This window comes from Protomyctophum parallelum (genome assembly GCF_964188405.1).
Source record: "Protomyctophum parallelum genome assembly, chromosome: 2".
NCBI lineage: Eukaryota > Metazoa > Chordata > Actinopteri > Myctophiformes > Myctophidae > Protomyctophum > Protomyctophum parallelum.
Genome location: NC_139699.1, coordinates 34,595,621 through 34,619,835, shown reverse-complemented (window position 1 = coordinate 34,619,835; position 24,215 = coordinate 34,595,621). Strand labels below are relative to the sequence as shown.

General features: G+C 41.1%; 1 protein-coding gene across 1 annotated transcript in view; it reads left to right on the top strand.

Moving 5' to 3' along the window:
- The first annotated feature begins 6,704 nt into the window (after positions 1 to 6,704).
- Positions 6,705 to 24,215, top strand: part of LOC310855244 (uncharacterized protein) — a 34,842-nt gene continuing 17,331 nt past the window's right edge. Inside the window, exons 1-5 of the mRNA XM_083760167.1 lie at positions 6,705 to 6,847; positions 9,203 to 9,300; positions 9,755 to 9,817; positions 22,046 to 22,183; positions 23,257 to 23,368. Coding sequence (XP_083616293.1) covers positions 6,719 to 6,847; positions 9,203 to 9,300; positions 9,755 to 9,817; positions 22,046 to 22,183; positions 23,257 to 23,368 — 540 coding nt within the window. The 5' untranslated portion in view covers positions 6,705 to 6,718. The remainder of the gene's footprint in view (positions 6,848 to 9,202; positions 9,301 to 9,754; positions 9,818 to 22,045; positions 22,184 to 23,256; positions 23,369 to 24,215) is intronic.

Below are 24,215 nucleotides of genomic sequence, written 5' to 3'. Positions count from 1 at the left end.
GTTGGGTTCGCTGGCGCCGGCGACGGGGCCGGTGGGTGGACCCTCGTAGTCCGAGTGGTAAATGTTGGGCTGAGAGGCCATTCTGGGCTGATGGATTAGGCGTGGATGTTACGCAAAGTTCAGGTTGGGCAGGGCTGCCAAGCTGAGAGAAGATGCTGGTATCTATACTAACAAGAGAAAATAATACGCGATTATTTCTCGTGTAACGTATGGGTGTGCGTGTTTACAAGAAACTGGCACAGGGCACTTTTTGACGGTTGAGTTTAAGTACCCACGGTAATGGGCGACGTAGGAGTGGCCAGGCTAGTTGGAAGTGGGTGAGTGGTGGCATGGTTGGCAAGGGCGGAGTATTGGTTGGCAAGGGAGGAGATGGCAGGCAGGTGGGTTGTCTTCTGCTTGGCCAAACCTCCCGAACCTTAGTTGTTCCAACTCCATTAATGTTTTATTTTGAAGTCCTCACTCCTTCCTGCTGTGACGTCATTCACCTGAGTTTGCTTCCTCCTCTCTCTCTTGCTAGAAGCCAGCTTGGAGAGAGGTGGGTTGGTTTTCTGCTCTAAGTAGATTTTTGCATTAAAGTTGTTTTAAGTGCATTTAACCAGTGCAAACGGTAAAATTATGTTGTAATTCAGTTCTGTATGTTACTATATGTTTGCTTTGCAAAGGTTTAAGTGTTTTAATGTACTGTTTAGTGAAGTTCTGTTTAACAGTACTTGTGAGGACTCTGCACTCTTACACACACACACACACACACACACACACACACACAGTCAGAACTGCAGCATCACTCCCAATCTTCCGCCGTAGCCTGAAAACCCACCTTTACAGACTCCATCATGGCCCATAGCACTTACCCTAACTCCTTAGATAGCATTTCTGTTGGCTTAGATAGCATTTGACACAGACTTATAGCATGTTATGTAGACAGCACTATAATTGTATTGTATATAGTCATAGCACGCCATAGTACATATGTATAGCATAGTAGTAAATATGTATAGTTTATATGTATAGTGTATGTATAGTTTCATTATATAGATATTCCACTGTTTCTTTCTTAGCTTACGCATGTTTCATGATAAATGCTTTTATGTGATGTATTCCCATGCTTTTGTTCTTGCTTAAATGTAAGTCGCTCTGGATTAAGAGCGTCTGCTAAATGCCTAAATTGTAAATTGTAAGCACCTCCCTCCCCACACAAAGCTCTCTGTCAGCAGTGTGTCAAAGTGAATCCAGTGAGCTTTGACAGGAGGATGACTATTGTAGCAAAGCACAGTCCTCCTGTGGGAGAGAGTCAGTGCATTGTAGCAAAGCACAGTCCTCCTGTGGGAGAGAGTCAGTGCATTGTAGCAAAGCACAGTCCTCCTGTGGGAGAGAGTCAGTGCATTGTAGCAAAGCACAGTCCTCCTGTGGGAGAGAGTCAGTGACCTGATGAAGATCTAACAGATCGAAACGTTGTCAGTATTTAAATAAAGAACGTCTTGCTAGTACCTTTGGTGTGCGGGCTCCATCCAATTCACTTAATTTTCTTTTAGCCCAGCACCCAGCCCGTCAATGTGCGTATTCTACGTCTGCTCCTGTGGCAGAGAGTCAGTGCATTGTAGCAAAGCACAGTCATCCTGTGGCAGAGAGTCAGTGCATTGTAGCAAAGCACAGTCCTCCTGTGGGAGAGAGTCAGTGCATTGTAGCAAAGCACAGTCCTCCTGTGGGAGAGAGTCAGTGCATTGTAGCAAAGCACAGTCCTCCTTGTGGGAGAGAGTCAGTGCATTGTAGCAAAGCACAGTCCTCCTGTGGGAGAGAGTCAGTGCATTGTAGCAAAGCACAGTCCTCCTGTGGGAGAGAGTCAGTGCATTGTAGCAAAGCACAGTCCTCCTGTGGGAGAGAGTCGGTGCATTGTAGCAAAGCACAGTCCTCCTGTGGGAGAGAGTCAGTGCATTGTAGCAAAGCACAGTCCTCCTGTGGGAGAGAGTCGGTGCATTGTAGCAAAGCACAGTCCTCCTGTGGGAGAGAGTCAGTGCATTGTAGCAAAGCACAGTCCTCCTGTGGCAGCCAATTCTCAGCCGTCTGACAAGTGACACCTCGGCACTCTTAGGAGAGTCACAGTTTGCTTTGGACCAGTGTTGTTTTCGTCGACTAAAACTAAGACGAAAAATGTTCATCGGCTACCTTTTTTCACTGACAAAAACAAATGGAAACTATATTGAAAACTAAGCTACGATGACTAAAACTAAGACTAAATATACTGACAATTTCGTCGACAAATAAAAACTAGACTAAAATGTTAGGAAGGGACTAGTGGACAAGAGATCCAGTATAAGTCATTTTACACTTGGTTGCATGCTGAAAATAGCCGATCTACAAGCTCACAACGCGACGCGTTGTGAGCTTGTAGATCGGCTATTTTCAGCAAGAGTAAAAACACTCATTACGACGGCATCAAGACCCAACCAAAATACATTTTAGTCGACTAAATCAACTAGATTTAGTCGACTAAAATCTTATGACATTTAGTCGACTAAAACTAGACTAACACTAAGACATTCCAGGTGACTAAAATGTGACTAAAACTAAAAGAAGTTTCAGTCCAAAGACTATGACTAAACTAAAATAGAAATTTGCTGCCAAAAACAACACTGCTTTGGACTGTGCAGACTTTGGACTTTTTCTTGTTTACAATCTGTCATAGCTATAGCATGTCTACTGTCACAATCTAACTAAAGTGTTAGTATTTATGGCATAAACATTGCCACCACATGTCGACAAAACTTATGGTATGCTACCACATTTCTAAAGTCGTTTTATTGCCTTTTACAGCATATACTGTATAGGCAAAGGTGTTTATTGTGTCCCTTAACTATAAACTGCGTTTTGGGATGCAAAATGCACCCTATTTTACGTCAATTATAAAACTGCTACGAGGATGAAACCGATAAGCACTAAGACTTGTTTACTTCAGGGTCCTCCTATCAGAGTCTTTATTTGTATAGTCTCTAATGTTCTGATGAATTGAAAATGGTGGACCCTGTTGTAAACAAGTGTAATGCTTAATCATGGTGTCGTCGACAGTAACCTATTTTAATAGTCCCGGTGCTTCACAAGGACTGTACGGTGGACTCCATGTTGCTCCCTGGAAGGAAAGAAACATGCGCAATGGGCAACACTTCTGCGTTCAGCTTCCTTGGTCTCAATTGCGTATGTTTCTTTCCTTCCAGGGAGCAACATGGAGTACACCAAACGGTCTTCACTTCCTATCCTATTTTAATTAACCTTGGTGCTTCAAAGCGCCACTGAGCAAAAGTGATGGAGACTGTGCCACTAAAGTGATGGAGACTGCACCACTAAAGTGATGGAGACTGGAGAAACGACAGACAGTACATGACTGCCCCCATGTGGTAGCCTGATTTATAGCATATAAAAACATACAATCTCAACTGAGTGTCTCCTAAACAATTGGCACAATATCAATATGTAGATGTTTTATGCACATTTTTTCTCAACTATATAATAAATTGCATACTGAGGCTTTAACCATTGCTTTTATGAAATATCCAAGACCATTCGTGTTTATGTTAGATGCTTCTGCAACATGCATTCTATAGTTTGACCAATTGGTAAATGGTGCATTTATATAGCTCCTTTATCCAAGGCGCTTTACATAGATTGTGCATTACATTCACCCATTCACACACACACATTCATACACCGATGGCGGCAGAAACCATGCAAGGCACAAACCAGCACATCAGGAGGAATTAGGGGTTCAGTGTCTTGCTCAAGGACGCTTCGACACTAACTCTGGGGGAGCCCGGGTTCGAACTGGCAACCTTGCGGTTACCATTCGGCCTATACCCCTGAGCCACCGCCGCCCAATTCAAACATACTACACACACAAAATGTATTAGCAACAAAATAATAATAGCCGTGTTGAAATGTAATGTAATAGCAGCTAAATGTTACCTCATATCTTAAAATGAAATGTAGGCTATAAAGGCTAATATTAATGACAGGACTGCATGTACAATGTCGATATGTTGCTATTTACATATAGGCTATACCGTTATTCTTCCATTGTTGAAATTAAAATAGATTTTTTTAAATGAAGCTACTGTATCGTTACACCCCTGATGTGTGATGTTTAACTGAAGCTTTTTTTTTTTTCATTTTTGTCCCACCACTTTGTAACCCATTTTTTACCCCTGGGTCAATTATCTAATGTGATCCTGGGCTCTACACACCCTCCACCAACCTGGGGAGAACAACAGACTTGAACTCATGCTTCCTTCATGCCTGAGTGTCCAGGTTGCTCCTTTACACCTGACAGGGGGGAGTTTCCCTGGTTGGACGTATAGCGCGTGGAAGGAACACTATTTCCAACCAGTTCCTTTCCCCTCCATCAGGCTGGCCAGGGGGACTACTGCATGTTTTTTGTGAGGGTTTTGCTCCTCTGATAAAGGACATAGCTATAGCTTGAGTCAGTCAGTCAGGTCAAGGGTTAATATTATTATTAATAGCTATAGCTTGAGTCAGTCAGTCAGGTCAGTCAGTCAGTCAGGTCAAGCCAGATAAAACACATTCATAATGGAATTTGTACCCTGCTCGCTGTGTCAATTTTATCATGGTGTAATGTTTACACAAAATGTCATATTCACTATTTTACATTATAATTTCACTAAACCACGCAGTTTTAAGGCGAGCCCTCCGCTTACCTCCTCAAGTTAGTTAACTATACCAAATAAGGGCATAAGATGCATGACATATCCCGCTGCCTTCCAAATATTTATGGCCGGAGAATGTGACTTCACTGGGTGTCAGTCTCAACCTTAAGAGTGCTTTTCTTTACACATAACAGTTGACCTTAAACAGGCCTGAATGTCCACCTTTCAGCAGGGGAGAGGACATGATCACGTCTCCCTTCTGTAGTGTTTTATTATTACTTGCGCAAGCAGAGCGCGCAAGTACTATAGTTTCGCCCAGGACGATATTCGATGCGTATGCACCGTCCCAGCAAATGACGTAATGACTACTTGTGCCTGATACGGCAGTGGTGCCAGATTACATACATGTATACATACAGTAGGAGCATTACCTTTAATCCTCCCGACACTAAAACATATCGTCATTACGTCACCATCGAAAGCCAATTACACCCTGGCATTGGGTCCTTTAATCCACATCTTTATTACGTCATCTTTGAGAGCTAGTTATACCAGTTTCCCTGATGTCATATGCTGGGACGGTGCATACCCATCAAAAGTTGCGCAAAGTAAGACATAGAGCACCTCATCAAACCCTGTACTCTCAAGACACTATTCCCCGGCTACCACCCTTATCTCCATATATGAAGCTGATCTGTTCTGACATTCCATATGTTGATCTGACCTCATGATCTAACTCTCTCACTAGCTCCACCCAGAACTTCACCCTCAATATCGATGGCTCCACAGTTACTACCTCCCCCCACATCCGTAACCTTGGTGTCATATTTGACTCCACCCTCTCATTCCTCCCCCACATAAACCAGATCACCAGAACCGCCTTCTTCCACCTCAGGAATATTGCCCGCCTCCGGCCCTCTTTGTCTTTCACTGCCGCCGAAACCCTCATCCACGCATTCATCACATCCTGGATTGACTACTGCAACAGTACTCAATGGCACCACCTCCAAAGTCCTCAACAAACTACAACACGTTCAAAACTCCGCTGCCCGCCTGCTCACCAGTACACGCTCCAGAGACCACATCACACCCGTCCTCCACGACCTACACTGGCTTCCCGTCAAACAAATAATTCACTACAAAATCCTGCTCACCACCTACAGAGCTCTCAATAACCTGGCTCCCCCCTACCTCTCCGATCTTCTTGAACCATATGTCCCCCCCCCGCTCCCTCAGGTCCAGTGAAGCTAACCTCCTGAAGGTCCGCAAGGCCAAGTACCGTACCTGGGGGGACAGGGCCTTTTATGTTTCGGCCCCCAAACTCTGGAATGAACTCCCCAACCATCTCAGAGCTGCTCCCTCTCTCCTCTCCTTCAAAACCTCACTCAAAACACACCTTTTCAGAATAGCCTTCCCCAGTTGAGGTCTCGTTTATCCTTTTATCTTTTTAACCCTGTATCTGTTATGTTTTAGCTTTGATCTTTTTTTCTTAATAAAGTCTGTTCCTGGTGTTCCCATGTAAAGCGCTTTGGGTATTTAGAAAAGCGCTATATAAATCTGAGCTATTATTATTATTATTATTATTATCAAACCCTGTACACTCAAGACACACTCCATATATGGCCAGTACAATATTTAGCTGTTTGTTTGAAAGAAATGCATGGACAGTAAGTCACAAAGGGAAGCTCTCCTTCTGCAATATGCTTATGTATACTATCCGAATGATATGATTTATAATGTTACCACCACTGGCATCATAGCATAATGTGCTATTTTTTAATATTTTAGAAAAATCCTGAGAAAGGTTTTGAGAACTACTGAAGGCTACTTTGTGGGTTAAGTGTTTTGTGTTGATCTTGTCTTCCTGTTCATGCTCCAAAAACTATTCCGTGTCCCGCAACGTCACGCATGCGGGCCACTAATTATGCAGACTAACTACCCAAATTCTTTCTGGTTGTAGAGATCTGGTTCTACCTGTTCAGTGATGTCAGACAGTAGGCTTGCTACAGTACTTAACCCTTAAACCACAGAGCTGACAGTGACACACATAAACAAACCCGTCCACCATGGAAGCAGGAGCTGTTCTTCGTGTTCTCTGCATCTTCTCTGCCCTGCTGGGGACCGCCTTGTGCCAGGATGCCTTTTACGGTCAAAGCGCCACATATTCGGTTCTGGCAAAGCAGGGAGAATTTCAGGTAAGGTTACCAACTTCACCCCCCCAAAATGTGTAATTTTCCTATTGATTACTCACCACATGTATAGCCTTGAATTCATGGAGTTTTTTGTTTTTGTTTTTGTTGCATTCCTGTTCCGATATTCCAATATTTGATTAATTTAAGTAAATTAAGAGGCCAAGCTTAACAAGAGCAATACTGTATTTAAAGCATTCTGTTATAACCTGGACAGTATAGTATTTCCTTGATTACACTGTGAGAGTTGTTTTGTAGATTTTATAATAAAAACTACAAAAAGCTATATATACTGCTGCAGCTACTTTAAATTAATACATAGCAAAAGTAGCAGATAAAGATCAAAGCAAGTCGCTTTGTGCCGCATTTAGAGCTTGCAGATCTGATACTAGTATTAATTTACGACAAAACAGAAAGTAAAAGTAAGAGGTTTTTGCAGCAACGATATATAATCTTATCCACATCTTCTCTTTACAGTATATAGTGGTAGTTTAGCCGTGGCCTCCTATTTACTTACATTAATTCAATATTGGAATTTTTGATTAGGAATGTGCCAAAAAACAACAACATCGTCCATGAATTCAAGGCTTGGACTGTGAAATTGATAAGGGGGAAAAAAAGGCCCGAAAAGTGAAATCCACTCATTGTCCAGAATGTCAAAGTAAGAAAGAAGTAAATCAGCTATTTCCAAGGTAACAAAGTACAAAACAAAATAGAGTTTATTTATGTTAATAATATGTTTTGGAATCTTCCATGTTTTGTGTTTTCAACTTTAGCATTGTATTTTGATGAAAAAAGAACAGTAAGTTTAATCACTTGTGACGTGAGTTTAAACCAAAAGGGCTCATGATAGATAGTAAATTGGCACCATGCTTAATTGTGAGTATGTTGTGATTCATATTATTGGTTAAAATAGGCTACTGTAAACAGTATACTACTAGGGTCTTCAACATGCCCTCAGGCCTCATGTGGCAATTATGTCTTGACACACTTAATAATTAATTTAACATAAATCAATTTAATGTGATGTGATATGAGAGTGCGTTCTATAGTCAACACCAACTCGCTGCCCTTCTCACTCTCATATAACATCAGGGTGCAAGTGTGGTTTTGCACACGTCTCATGGGTTTATACTAAACCGTTCTGTTCTTAATTAATTATGTATACATATTGTGATGGCACTCCGGTTTGATTGGACATTATATTCTCCAATCAGGAAAAGAACAGAAATGTGACTTTTGGGGTTACAGAAAAGGTTCAATGAACAAAAACGGTTTACTTCATCTGACAAATAAAAGTTCTCAGACCTATAGAACAATAGTGTGTTGCCTATAGAATGCCTACAGCAACCACACTAATTATAAAGATACAACAAATAGAAGGAGAAGGCCTAAAAGCCTCCATGGGCTTGAGAAGTGGCATTCTCTAGGAAGAATTACAGTAATGTGAAGCACACTGATCTATGAAAGCCCTCAACACGTCAACGCAACACGTTGTGAGCTTGTAGATCTGCTGTTTTCACTATGTTTGAAACAGGGCTTAACCCCATTTTAGGCCTGAGATCAGATTCTAAAAATGTCTTCTACATCCTGACAGTTTTCTGAAAAAGCTATGTTTCTATGTCAGTCGCTCTTCGATTTTTCAAAAATAGCAGACCTACAAGCTCGTAGCGCGCCACTCGCGCTATGAGCTTGTAGATCTGCTATTTTTCAATAGCTAAAGCATAACATAATGCTAACACCAAAAGGGGTTCCCGCCCTAATTCATAATGTACTTTTTTGTTTCCCTTCCTAGAAATGTAGTGGAGTCATATTCCAATATTATGTATGCTACTTATTTAAGTACAATATTTGTAGGCCTACTTATTATGACTTATTTGTCTTTGAAATGTACTGGACTGAAAGTCATATTTAGCCAAAAACACATACTTTAGTAAAGCACAGATACTCAAAATGCCTATTGGAAAATAAATAGTCTCTGTCGTGATGGAAACCTCACGTCCAAAACTGTCGCATTTCTGGATGATTCAAAACTAGCCTTTTGATCTGATTGTTTCGATGCTTTTGTGCGATGATCAAAACAAACAAAGAATAAAATAATAAAAATAAAATAAAAATAAAATAAAAATAAAATAAAAATAAAATAAAAATAAAATAAAAATAAAATAAAAATAAAATAAAAATAAAATAAAAATAAAATAAAAATAAAATAAAAATAAAATAAAAATAAAAAAATAAAAAAACAAAACAAAACAAAACAAAAAAATCAAACAAAAAAACAAAACAAAACAAACCAAATCAAATATTTATAAGAGGTTCCTGCCCGACAATAACAAAATGTCATTTCCGTGTATGTGTCAGGTGATGTGGCATCAGCGGCAGAATGGCAGAGGAAGCTGCAGTAACCATAGCAACGCTGCAGCCGTGCAAACAGACCAGGACAGCTCCTCTCCAAGCAGGTTATTACAATTTATTATGTTTTCAGTTTAATTATCAATGTTGAAAACACTGTTTTAGGTAAACTATAACAAACTAGGCCTCCAGAAGGCCTGGGGAACGGTGAACCCTACTGTAACCTACTGTCTGTTTGAAATATTCAAAGATTAAGGGCCGATTCATACTCCTATTTTACCGCTGTTTCGGCACTGTAGAGCCGAAATGATTTCGGCTCGTCAGAGATTTTCAGTAGCAACGAAGAGCCGACTTTAGGACGGTACCCGCCCCCCCCGAACCTCAAATGACGTCACGGTGTAGGCTCTACAGCGCCGAACCCACTTAGGGCTGAGAGGCTAAATCTCATCAAATGGTAGTCCGTGGCTCAAATGCAGAATAAATAACGGATCTTGAAATGAAAAGGGTTGAAAACCACTGCTCTATAATAATAAACGTGCGTTTCTGTTCTGTTCTCCACAGGTGGTGCCAGTCAGAAGGTCTTGCTTCAGTCACCATCCAACACAATACATCCTTCACTCTCAGGTAGGCCTACCACATTCACCTTTCTGTTCGTCTGTTTTGTCTGGATTGAATGGATGCATCTTGACATTTTTGACAGAAGTTATGCGGGCCAGAAAATAAAAGGTCAGAGAGGCCATAGTATAGTATGTTGAAGCAAATTAGGCCATTATTCAAGTGAAACGAAACAGACAAGATTTATCCTGCTTTTTTTCTTGAGTGACAGTCATTCACCGATGAGAGGTCTTGTCCCATGAGCCTCCACTTGAGAAGAAAATACACCGCAATTGTGTGTGAAAAAAGTGTGTGTGTGTGTGTGTGTGTGTGTGTGTGTGTGTGTGTGTGTGTGTGTGTGTGTGTGTGTGTGTGTGTGTGTGTGTGTGTGTGTGTGTGTGTGTGCGCATGTGTGCGTGCGTATGTGCGTATGTGTGTGTGTGTGTGTGTGCGTGCGTGCGTGCGTGCATGTCCATGTCATGACTTATGTCAGCACTTTTTACAAGTGTCATTTTCAGTAGTGACCGGGTCGTGACTGGGTCGTGACTGGGTCATGACTGGGTCGTGACTGGGTCGTGACTGGGTCGTGACTGGGTCGTGACTGGGTCGTGACTGGGTCGTGACTGGGTCATGACTGGGTCGTGACTGGGTCGTGACTGGGTCGTGACTGGGTCGTGACTGGGTTGTGACTGGGTCGTGACTGGGTCGTGACTGGGTCGTGACTGGGTCGTGACTGGGTCGTGACTGGGTCGTGACTGGGTCGTGACTGGGTCGTGACTGGGTCGTGACTGGGTCGTGACTGGGTTGTGACTGGGTCGTGACTGGGTCGTGACTGGGTCATGACTGGGTCGTGACTGGGTCATGACTGGGTCGTGACTGGGTCATGACTGGGTCATGACTGGGTCGTGACTGGGTCGTGACTGGGTCGTGATGGGGTTGTGCAGCATAGTAGAAATTGCTGTAAAGGGCGACACAAAGGACACAACTAAGTGGTGTGTCCTTTGGTTATTCAAATGGCATGCATCCGTTAATGAGAAATATCAATAATGATGTTGGACCTGGATGCTTTAGAATATAGCTTATACTATTGCATTAGTACTACAATTTACAATTTACAATGTAGGCATTTACAGTAGCAGACACTCTTAATCCAGAGCGATTTACATTAAGCAAGAACAAAAAAAGCATGGGAAATTGGGAATACATCACATAAAAAGCATTTATCATGAAACATGCGTAAGCTAAGAACGTAACAGTGGAATATCTATATAATGAAACTAATAAACTATACATATAAACTATACATATATAATATACTATGCTATACATATGTAGTATGACGTGCTATGACTACATACAATGCAATTATAGTGCTGTCTACATATATATACTACTAATATATGGCCCATTATTAGTTCTACTTTATGACCCATTTACAAACCTGCCCCTCCCTGTCTGAAAACATGCTAGACAGGGTTGGATAATGCATATGCTGGGGGGCATGGTGGCACTATATGTAACCTTCTTTAGTGATTAACATGTCATTTTGTCCAATCTGTAGAGTATATGCTAATATAATTTATACAATCTGTATGGTCGAGTATGTGTTACTACAATGTAACCTATATGGTGGGCCCTAATGTAAAGAAGTGTAATGCTTTATGGGGTCGTCCACTCACAGTTGACAGTTTTTGTATTGAGTTGCACTTGAAATGTACTGTAATTCTGCAAACTGTTAATACATCAATCAATCAATCAATCAATCAATCAATCAATCAATCAATCAATCAATCAATCAATCAATCAATCAATCAAACCTATAAAAGAAATTGCTCAATGATGATCAGCAGGTGGATACTGCATACATTAATGGATGTGTTATAGACAATATTTTAGGCCAATAAAAAACTATATAACAAATGTCCCACACTCCCACTCCACGCCCCCGGCTGCCGCACTACAGGATCGGATGGTCAAGATTCAATTAATCCGTTAGTGAAAATATTTTTTTATAAATAAAATAAAATAACACTGTATGTCCAAAACTGTAACTTTTCACAATTCAAATAAAAACAATCCACTCCACACAAGCATACAAACCTGAGTGTGCGTGCATGCGTGCGTGCGTGCGTGCGTGCGTGCGTGCGTGCGTGCGTGCGTGCGTGCGTGCGTGCGTGCGTGCATGCAGTGGAGAGAGACAGGAAATACAGAGTAGGAGGAGAGTGACAGTAAACGCCCCGCCCAGCTTGGCATTAGATCCTGATGTGGTAAATATGTGGCCTAACCAGTGTTTGGTAATATCATATCTCTGCGATACCTTGTGAGCTTGTGGGTCTGCTATTTTTGCAATTGGCTGGCCTTTACACAGCTCTCGCAAGAGCACGCACGCACGCACACACGCACACACACACCCTGTCTTCCTATTGGCTGGCCTTTACACAGCTCTTGCAAGCGCAATTTACATTTTTTTTTAAACATTACTTTATAATTTAAAAATTAAAAAAACCTTAAAAAAGAAAAAAAAAAATTAAAACTTTAACTTTTTTTTAAACTTAAAAAGAAAAAACGTACCAAAAACTTTTAATAAAGAACTTAATATTATTATTTTTTTACATTTAAAGAAAAATCTTAGAGTAGACCATTATCAATAATCATTGTGTTTATGCTTTTAAAGATAGGCCTATATGCTATTTGAATCTTCTTTTTACATGTAAAAGTATGCTATTCAATACAATTTCTGTTAAGCTCATGAATGCTTTTATATGTATACTCCATTGGATTGACTCTTTTTTTTCTTTTTCTTTTTTACCTTTTCTTAATTCATCAAATCATTAGTAGACAGTAATACTTTACTTTATTCTGCCACTTTTTGGGCATCATACTACTTCCACATACTTTATTCCGCTTTATGCAATTATTTATGCTTATTCTTTTTTACCAATTTTTATACATTATTTTTTAAACTTTTCCTTCAGCTTTAATACATTTTCTACTGTACATTATATACATTGCGTCTTTTGGCAAGCCCACGCAGTTTCTGCAGGGAACTGCTTTCTAGTTACACATAATATCATAATGACTCGGTATTTAGCAGACTGTAAATACCTCCTACTTAAAGGCCAAATAAGCCAGTAGCTCTGCATTCCTAAATTAACACAGTTAATTATCTCTCTCTCTCTCTCTCTCTCTCTCTCTCTCTCTCTCTCTCTCTCTCTCTCTCTCTCTCTCTCTCACATACACACATTTTTCAATTTCTGTGTTAGCCGATACCGAATACCGATACCAGAGAGTAATATTTATAATAATTTTAAAAAGAAAATTACTCATCTTATCTCGTGTTGTCAACCCCTTACCCCTGTGTGGGATCACTGGTTAGATTGCCATAGTGTCGACCCCTTACCCCTGTGTGGGATCACTGGTTAGACTGGCATAGTGTCAACCCCTTACCCCTGTGTGGGATCTGTGGTTAGACTGCCATAGTGTCGACCCCTTACCCCTGTGTGGGACCTGTGGTTAGACTGCCATAGTGTCAACCCCTTACCCCTGTGTGGGATCACTGGTTAGACTGGCATAGTGTCGACCCCTTACCCCTGTGTGGGACCTGTGGTTAGACTGGCATAGTGTCAACCCCTTACCCCTGTGTGGGATCACTGGTTAGACTGGCATAGTGTCGACCCCTTACCCCTGTGTGGGATCACTGGTTAGACTGGCATAGTGTCGACCCCTTACCCCTGTGTGGGATCACTGGTTAGACTGGCATAGTGTCGACCCCTTACCCCTGTGTGGGATCACTGGTTAGACTGGCATAGTGTCGACCCCTTACCCCTGTGTGGGATCACTGGTTAGACTGGCATAGTGTCGACCCCTTAGTCCTTACCCCTGTGGGATCTGTGGTTAGACTGCCATAGTGTCGACCCCTTACCCCTGTGTGGGACCTGTGGTTAGACTGCCATAGTGTCAACGCCTTACCCCTGTGTGGGACCTGTGGTTAGACTGGCATAATGTCAACCCATTACCCCTGTGTGGGATCACTGGTTAGACTGGCATAGAATTGGCATATTCGCCGATACAGATATGACCCGATATGACCAAAAAGGGCCGGTACCGATACTTTTCGGGACATCTCTAGTTAAAAGTATTGTGCTTCTGCCCCCGGTAATTGGATACAGGCTTAAATTTCAATATTTAGCATCGCTATATATAGCATATGACCTAATTATTCTCAATGATATACTGTAAGTCTGTAACTATTTTATGTCTCGCGATGTGTGAATGACTGGACCATTGTAAAACGATTTGAGTAAGCACTTCGTGCATAGAAAAGCACTATAAAAAGGCAATCTATATCAGATTATATATCAGACACATTTTGAATATTGTCGCAATTATCTCAAATAATTGCATGCTATCATTATGTCATAATAGTAACATTAGTCACAGTCACACTATACCGGTTAACCACAGCCACTCCACCCTCTTGTCTGGACAATAAATACCAATACAGTTCAAAGTTAAAGTTAATAATAGCTGCTCCACCTCCTCCGTATTGTTGAATTCATGTCATGCTAACTTTCTCCAAAGTGGTTGCCCTCTAGTCTTGCCGTAAGCGTGTTCCAGCGCTTTGGAATTACACATTAGGTGTGTTGGTTTTGACATTCCTTTGCCTGTGGAGAAGACCGACCTCTGACTGATGTTATAAGAAAACAAAGCAAATATGTGGCTACCATACATATCTTGTATTTCTCCATCGGCCTGCTGAACTACGTGAACCCCCCGGTGTTATTGTTATTTAATCTTATCCGAGTTATTCGCTAATATATTGATGACACATTATTGTTATACTGTACATTGTGTTGACAACACATTGTGACAACACATTGGGACAACACATTGTGTTGTGATATTGATCACAACACAACTCTAATGTTACAATTGTTATTGTTATTTACATCTTTTTTTTGTTTACATCTATCATTAATATTTTCTGGGGAAAACGTTATCAGAAAATAGACGATTCAGTGGAGGGAAATACTGGCAGACCTAGTATTGATGGCATCGTGACTACGAGTGTGAGAGTGTGTCTCCTCTCTCCTTTCTCAGTCATAGTTTTATCTTAGTGTGCGGTCTCTCTCCTTTCTCTCTCATAGTTTTATCTTAGTGTGTCTCCTCTCTCCTTTCTCAGTCATAGTTTTATCTTAGTGTGTCTCCTCTCTCCTTTCTCAGTCATAGTTTTATCTTAGTGTGTCTCCTCTCTCCTTTCTCAGTCATAGTTTTATCTTAGTGTGTCTCCTCTCTCCTTTCTCACTCATAGTTTTATCTTAGTGTGTCTCCTCTCTCCTTTCTCACTCATAGTTTTATCTTAGTGTGTCTCCTCTCTCCTTTCTCACTCATAGTTTTATCTTAGTGTGTCTCCTCTCTCCTTTCTCAGTCATAGTTTTATCTTAGTGTGTCTCCTCTCTCCTTTCTCACTCATAGTTTTATCTTAGTGTGTCTCCTCTCTCCTTTCTCAGTCATAGTTTTATCTTAGTGTGTCTCCTCTCTCCTTTCTCACTCATAGTTTTATCTTAGTGTGTCTCCTCTCTCCTTTCTCACTCATAGTTTTATCTTAGTGTGTCTCCTCTCTCCTTTCTCAGTCATAGTTTTATCTTAGTGTGTCTCCTCTCTCCTTTCTCAGTCATAGTTTTATCTTAGTGTGTCTCCTCTCTCCTTTCTCACTCATAGTTTTATCTTAGTGTGTCTCCTCTCTCCTTTCTCAGTCATAGTTTTATCTTAGTGTGGGGTCTCTCTCCTTTCTCAGTCATAGTTTTATCTTAGTGTGTGGTCTCTCTGCTTTCTCAGTCATAGTTTTATCTTAGTGTGTCTCCTCTCTCCTTTCTCAGTCATAGTTTTATCTTAGTGTGTCTCCTCTCTCCTTTCTCAGTCATAGTTTTATCTTAGTGTGTCTCCTCTCTCCTTTCTCAGTCATAGTTTTATCTTAGTGTGTGGTCTCTCTGCTTTCTCAGTCATAGTTTTATCTTAGTGTGTCTCCTCTCTCCTTTCTCAGTCATAGTTTTATCTTAGTGTGTGGTCTCTCTCCTTTCTCAGTCATAGTTTTATCTTAGTGTGTGGTCTCTCTGCTTTCTCAGTCATAGTTTTATCTTAGTGTGTCTCCTCTCTCCTTTCTCAGTCATAGTTTTATCTTAGTGTGTCTCCTCTCTCCTTTCTCAGTCATAGTTTTATCTTAGTGTGTGGTCTCTCTGCTTTCTCAGTCATAGTTTTATCTTAGTGTGCGGTCTCTCTCCTTTCTCACTCATAGTTTTATCTTAGTGTGTGGTCTCTCTGCTTTCTCAGTCATAGTTTTATCTTAGTGTGCGGTCTCTCTCCTTTCTCAGTCATAGTTTTATCTTAGTGTGTCTCCTCTCTCCTTTCTCACTCATAGTTTTATCTTAGTGTGTCTCCTCTCTCCTTTCTCAGTCATAGTTTTATCTTAGTGTGTCTCCTCTCTCCTTTCTCAGTCATAGTTTTATCTTAGTGTGTCACTGTCTCCTCTCTCCTTTCTCAGTCATAGTTTTATCTTGGTGTGCGGTCTCTCTCCTTTCTCAGTCATAGTTTTATCTTGGTGTGCGGTCTCTCTCCTTTCTCTCTCATAGTTTTATCTTAGTGTGCGGTCTCTCTCCTTTCCCAGTCATAGTTTGGCAGGGACAGTGCACATGAATATTGTGCACCATTGCACTATACATACAATAACCTTTCCATGTCTTGGTCCCTGGGTGGGTGACACGTGGCAAGAAACAGTCAACTTTAATGCCACATCATTGTTGTTATTATTGTTGTTATAATTATTCACGCCTCCATATATGGTCACGCCTCGTGACACGTCACGCCACCATATATGAAGATCGCGACACTGACCTCATCAAACCCTGGATAGCCATACATGGAGAAGAACTTCAAAGACAGATACATTTCAATGCTGGAAATTGAATAATAATGTATAAACAGTCCCTATGTTGTAATTTGGCATTCTCATGAACAATACCAATGTTATTTAAATGTTGTAAATGATTGTTTGTTTGTACAGCAAAATCTGCCCCGCCAGCAGTTTTGTGATGTCATGAGTGGAAGGACTGCACCCAAACTCTGTATAAACATAATTATACAAGACTTTTTTTTAACTTTTTTTAAGGCCTACTGCAATTATTTGGCAGCTTTAGTTAGGCTACTACAGTAGTTAGTGTACTTTGCATATTTTGATTATTGCAAAACATACATTAACCAGTAACCACTAAAAGTTATACTTTATTCTTTGGCTATTCTAAAATAACATCTACACATGTAGCATATCATTATTATTGTCTCCACCAGGCCGAAGGCATGGGGGGAGAGTATGTTTTGCACTCCGTCCGTCCGTCCGTGTGTGTGTCCGTCCGTCCGTGTGTCCGTGAGCAGCTAATCTCGGCCACCGTTAACCCGGTCGATGCCAAATTTTGCACACACACTCCCTGGATGCCAACGATGAACCTCTGCCCCAAATTTTCCAGAACGGCCTGTTATAGCGCCACCAGGAGGCCGCTTTGTGCAAAACAAGGTTGCACAGTACACCTACAGATTTTGTCCAAACATCACGCAAATTGGTACACAGTCTCTCTAGAGCCATTCAACGAAACCGGTCTTTCAGATTTCTCAGACTCCATCCTGATTGGTTAAGATTGGCTTCCAAAGTTCACAGGAGTGCTCAGTTTCAAACAAAATGCTGCAAATCATGAACACATCGCGTGATTTCCGTGAAATTGTGCACGCACATTCCCACTAGGCCGAGGACGAAATGCCACATGAACAATTTCAACTCAGCCTCAAGGTGGCACTATAACTGGCCGAAAAGTGTTTTTACCTCTAACTGCACGGATCTGTGGATAATTTACTTTTGTTGCCCTTTTATCCAACCACCAGTTGAAGGCAAGCTGCCTTCATCTGTCCTACATGTCCTACATTCCTATCCTGGTGGAGACCTGTGCCCAGAAGGGCACTTTTTCTAGTTATTATTATTATTATTATTATTATATTGTGATATTGCTACTTTCACTTCAGTACTTCAGCATTCCTTCCACCACTGCTGACTCCACAAAGTGAGCTAATTTGGGACAGTTGGGAGCAATGTGGACTGACTGGTTCTCATTGGATGATGGGAAACGAGTGAGTAATTATCATCTGAGCACAGGTGTGATTGTTACACTGGATATATGGCCATATCTGGAATGAGGCGTGGCAAATAATAATAATTACATAAGCTGCTATATTACCATTCTTTGATAATCAGAATTCAGAATCAACTTTATTGTCACGATGTGATGCTATATGTGTGGACTAGCCGACATCAACTCGGGACTCCAGGATCTCTGCCCTCCTCTCCCACTTATTACTGCAATGCACTTTTTTCAGGACTGCCTAAGAAAACAACTGACAGATTACAACTTGTCCAAAATGCAGCAGCCAGAGTTTTAACTAGAACTAAGATGAGAGAACATATTACTCCAGTTTTGGCATCACTGCACTGGCTTCCGGTTGTTTTTAGGATTGATTTTAAAATTATTTTACTTGTCTATAAAGCTCTCAATGGTCTCACACCTTCCTACCTACATGACTGCCTGCCTAAATATGTCCCAAACCGCCCCCCTAAGGTCTTCCACTGCTGGCCTGCTCGCTTTGCCTAAAGAAATGGCAACTAAAAAATACGGGGAAGCAGCTTTTTGCTTCTACGGGCCGTCGGCATGGAACAAGCTCCCACTGTACCTTCGTCAGGCAGCCTCTGTAGACATTTCTAAAGCTCAGCTCAAGACCCGCCACTTCTACAACATTGCTTTTAATTGATCTTTTGTCTCACCCACAATTTGACTTGACTCAGACGGACCAAGGGACTCTTCACCCAAAGTCACTGCAATGCAATGACATCATTTTATTTGACCTATATTATGAGGAGGTGGAGCCCATCAAATTAACATTATAGAGCAAGCTCACAACAACGCATCGTGAGCTTGTAGATCTGCTATTTTCAGAGCGCAAGACAAAATTAAGTTAAGTTACAAATTCATTTGCAGCCAATATTAAGTAACATGACTTGTATTTTAGTTCTATTGGATCTCTTCCCAGTACCTCCCTAACGGTTTAGCCTAGTTTTTATTTGTTGATGAAATTGTCATTATATTTAGTCATAGTTTTAGTCATCATGACTTTTATTTTATTTTCGCCTGTGAAAATATAGGCAGACGATGAACATTTTTTGTCATAGTTTTGGTCGGAAAAAAAAGAGTATAATAAGCAGGCAAGTGCAGTACATGAGGTTATAGAGCACCGAAGTCCTGACGTAACTCGCTCATCCCTTCGATTTCCCTGGTTCACGGAAGTAATTTCTCTATGGAGAATAACATGGGGTGATCTTAATATCGTCTACTATAAGCGTTGTGGTCCAAAAATAAACAAGCTGTCTCGGCGTTATTGTCACGGAGGTGTCTCTGTATCGTTTGCAACAGTCAGTCACTCATATATGATACAGTCTGCTTCTAGCGAAAATCTAACTAATTCAGCAGCAGTAACATTAGCGTTTTCTCTCAGTCAGTTGATTCTTCATATCCATATGAGTGAAGCGGCCGGGATGACATGTTCATTTTTCAAACACAGTTCTTATATGAAGCAATCTAAAAATCCTCCTATGGTGATTTCAATGCAACAAAAAAAATACATGAACCTGGGGACTGACGCCCTCTACTGAAAGTGACGTCAGACTTCGGTGCTCTATTGGTGCAGCGCTAGAACAGTGACAGATGTGGGACACCGTCATAATTGTGTCAGGTACGGGTGACATAATGCACAGGAGGTAAATGCAGTAGGGTAGTCCACGTGAAGAAGTGTGTTTGACAGACAGGTAGTGTGTGCAGGCTGGGTGCTGTGTTGAAGTATTCCGCTGTCGCCGTACCAAAGGAATACTTCAACCGGATTATCACACAGCACCCAGCCAGCACACACTAGCTGTCTGTCAAACCAGACGAGGGTCCAGTACTTAGAGTTTACAACACATACTGTACAGCTATTACAGTGATATATTAACATACTGTACACAGGGGTCAATATGGCCGTACACGTTCAAATGTGTCCGTGGTAGTTTTGGTCTTGTCCGTGGCAAATGTTTTTTATAACATAATTTAATGTTCTTTTTTTTATCCCAAATCTCCAGATTTTCTTCAAAATATGTACATTTACTACGACACCTATGGCATAATATTAGGAGTCCACTAGTGTCCCAAATGTTTTATTTTCAAAGACGCCCTTAACTCTGACAGTGTACAAATGTTTTATTTTCAAAGACGCCCTTAACTCTGACAGTGTACAAATGTCCCCTAAACCTTAACTCTGACAGTGTACAAATGTCCCCTAAACCCTAACTCTGAGTGTTTACAAATGGACCTTAACTCTGACAGTGTACAAATGGACCTTAACTCTGACAGTGTACAAATGGACCTTAACTCTGACAGTGTACAAATGGACCTTAACTCTGACAGTGTACAAATGGACCTTAACTCTGACAGTGTACTAATGGACCTTAACTCTGACAGTGTACAAATGGACCTTAACTCTGACAGTGTACAAATGGACCTTAACTCTGACAGTGTACTAATGGACCTTAACTCTGACAGTGTACAAATGTCCCCTAAACCCTAACTCTGAGTGTTTACAAATGGACCTTAACTCTGACAGTGTACAAATGGACCTTAACTCTGACAGTGTACAAATGGACCTTAACTCTGACAGTGTACAAATGGACCTTAACTCTGACAGTGTACAAATGGACCTTAACTCTGACAGTGTACTAATGGACCTTAACTCTGACAGTGTACAAATGGACCTTAACTCTGACAGTGTACAAATGGACCTTAACTCTGACAGTGTACTAATGGACCTTAACTCTGACAGTGTACAAATGTCCCCTAAACCCTAACTCTGAGTGTTTACAAATGGACCTTAACTCTGACAGTGTACAAATGGACCTTAACTCTGACAGTGTACAAATGGACCTTAACTCTGACAGTGTACTAATGGACCCATAATGATCCACCAGTTGCATGGCGATGATCCCTCAACATACATTATAATGAAAGCATTTTATGTGTGTGCGCGCACGTGTGTGTGTGTGTGTGTGTGTGTGTGTGTGTGTGTGTGTGTTCTACCTTCTAAACTTAATCTCTCCATCTGGTTTCCAGGCAATCATGCTCCTCACTGTATCCATCATGGCCATGAACAAATAGCTGAAACCATGTCCCACATCTTAAATGGTTGCCATGTCTACAGGGGCCTTTACACATGTAGGCATGACAGAATAGTGGATTTGATATTGAAAGACATCTCTTCCATTTTCAGGTCCTCCATCATGCTTTATAAGCATTCTACTGTGAAGCCGAGGATGTTTAACCTGTGTAATGATGATTCTGTGTTCTCTAACATTTCAGCTAACACCCCTGATGTCATTGTTGTAAATGAAAACCATAGAGAGGTGTTCATTCTCGAGGTCGGCTGTACCTTTGACTACAGCCTGGAAGAAGCCTTTCTTTTTTTTTTTAAGATATTTTTTTGCGGCTTACGCCTTTATTGATTTTTTAAGGGATAGAAAGTAGGCTGACAGGAAACGGGAGAGAGATGGGGGGATGACATGCGGTAAAGGCCGTGTCGGGTCCGGGAGTCGAACCCGCGGCACACCGCGACTGGATCACCAGTCCGGTGCCCAGACCGCTACGCTACGGCCTGGGCCGAAGAAGCCTTTCTAACCAAAGTGCTGAAGTATCAGCAGCTAATGCAGACCATCTCACAGCTACAGGCTTTTTATCTTTGGCAGCCTAGGGCATGTGCATAAGTTGGTGGGGCTTACAAATGGCCGGCCTTTCCAAAAGGAGAGCCAAGCAGTTAGCGAGGTATTGCTCAGTTTCAGCCATTATAGGAAGCCGCTCAATTTGGAGGAGACGTTGTTTCCTTTATCCATGATTTATGTCTGCTGTCCTGTGTCTGACATGTCAGCTGTACTGTATGTAACGATGCTGTCCTGTGTCCGACATGTCAGCTGTACTGTATGTAACGATGCTTTGCCGTCCATGCACGTTGTAACTGGCTGCTCTCCCACAGTCAAACTGCACTGGCAGTGTTTATGTCCTTTGTACAAGGTGTTCCTGTACTTCTCATTATGTGGACATAAATAAACATTTCAAATGTGTGTGTGTGTCTGTGTGTGTGTTTCAGTGAGTCGCAGTGCTGCTGGCCCTCTAACGTCCACAGTAAGACGACATCAACGTTTCACACACAGCTGGACCTGGCAACCCGCTCTGACACACGCACCCTCAACAAAGCTCCTGTCACGGCCACGGTAGCCGCTTTAAGGTACAAACCTTTACCATACTATATAGAAATGGACCTGGGTGGGACCATAGAGATAACTCTATGGGTGGGACCATAGAGATAACTCTATGGGTGGGACCATAGAGATAACTCTATGGGTGGGACCATAGAGATAACTCTATGGGTGGGACCATAGAGATAACTCTATGGGTGGGACCAGTGTTGGAAGAGTTACAAAAAATATATTACCTATAGTTACTTTAAAAATAAATAGTAATATTATGACTTTACATATCTGCCAAAAGTAATTTGGCAGTTACTTATTACTTCACTACACACACACACACACACACACACACACACACACACACACACACACACACACACACACACACACACACACACACACACACACACACACACACACACACCTTTCTCTTTCTCAGACTCGTTTGTCCCCCAAAGTGTCACACTAGGCCACAAAAGATCACGGGATCTACTGAATGTGTCAAACTGGCATATTGAGCCTATGACACACAGTGTGGCTTCCCCCCAGTAGGCTACCTTCACATTCAAAACAAAACATGAACCTTGGTTGAAAAAAACTAAAGTTGTCCTTTAAAAGACCACTTCACCACTTTTCAACCTATCTTCATATAATAGGTCCTCACTAATAATCATTAGGAGGGCTGTGGGCAGTTTAGAAACCGTCTTCCAGTGACATCATCATTAGGCAGATTTTTTTTAAACAAGATTTCTTTACAAATATATTTAGATTTTCATTATCGTGAGAACGATGGCTTCCATTTTCGCATTGCAACTTTTCAGGACTAGAAAGCCTGCAGTTTCTATTAGCTTGTATTCCCCATCGTTGATGTCACTGGAAGACGGTTTCTGAACTGCCCACAGCCCTCATATGAGACACAGACAGAGTAGAAAGAAATTGCACAATCTTTTCATGATTATTAGTGAGGACCTATTATTTGAAGATAGGTTGAAAAGTGGTGAAGTGGTCCTTTAAGCATGTTGCATTGTGGGTTCAGTTGTTGCATTGTGGGGTTTGATGTTTACATATATCATTAAGCATGTTGCATTGTGGGGTTTGTTGTTTACAGGGTTCCTCAGAACTGTTTTTCAAAGCTTCCCCTTTTGGCCTACGACCCAGATGGAGACATTGTGAGATGCCGCTTCAATGGCACTGTAGACTCTAATGTCACTATAGATGAGGTAATGTATTCCTGCTGTAGACTCTAATGTCACTATAGATGAGGTAATGTATTCCTGTTGTAGACTCTAATGTCACTATAGATGAGGTAATGTATTCCTACTGTAGACTCTAATGTCACTATAGATGAGGTAATGTATTCCTGCTGTAGACTCTAATGTCACTATAGATGAGGTAATGTATTCCTGCTGTAGACTCTAATGTAACTATAGATGAGGTAATGTATTCCTACTGTAGACTCTAATGTCACTATAGATGAGGTAATGTATTCCTACTGTAGACTCTAATGTCACTATAGATGAGGTAATGTATTCCTGCTGTAGACTCTAATGTAACTATAGATGAGGTAATGTATTCCTGCTGTAGACTCTAATGTCACTATAGATGAGGTAATGTATTCCTACTGTAGACTCTAATGTAACTATAGATGAGGTAATGTATTCCTACTGTAGACTCTAATGTCACTATAGATGAGGTAATGTATTCCTAGTGTAGACTCTAATGTCACTATAGATGAGGTAATGTATTCCTGCTGTAGACTCTAATGTCACTATAGATGAGGTAATGTATTCCTACTGTATGTGTATCTATGAATGTCTGTCTGTTTGTTTAGATTAATTTCATCTGTTTGCACTAATCTGTTTGTTAGGTGAAAATAAATCAAAAAGTCAATGATTTCCTTTGATGGTAATACAATAAAACCAAAAATATAAAACATAAATGTAGCTTGGGGAGGGAGGAAATGTAGCGGTGGAACAGTGGTTATAGAAATGTGTTGTAATTGATTTCTTCATTCAAGTTTAAAGTTTAAAAATCCCAAAAGTGTCTCTCTGGATGAGTTTCATGAGG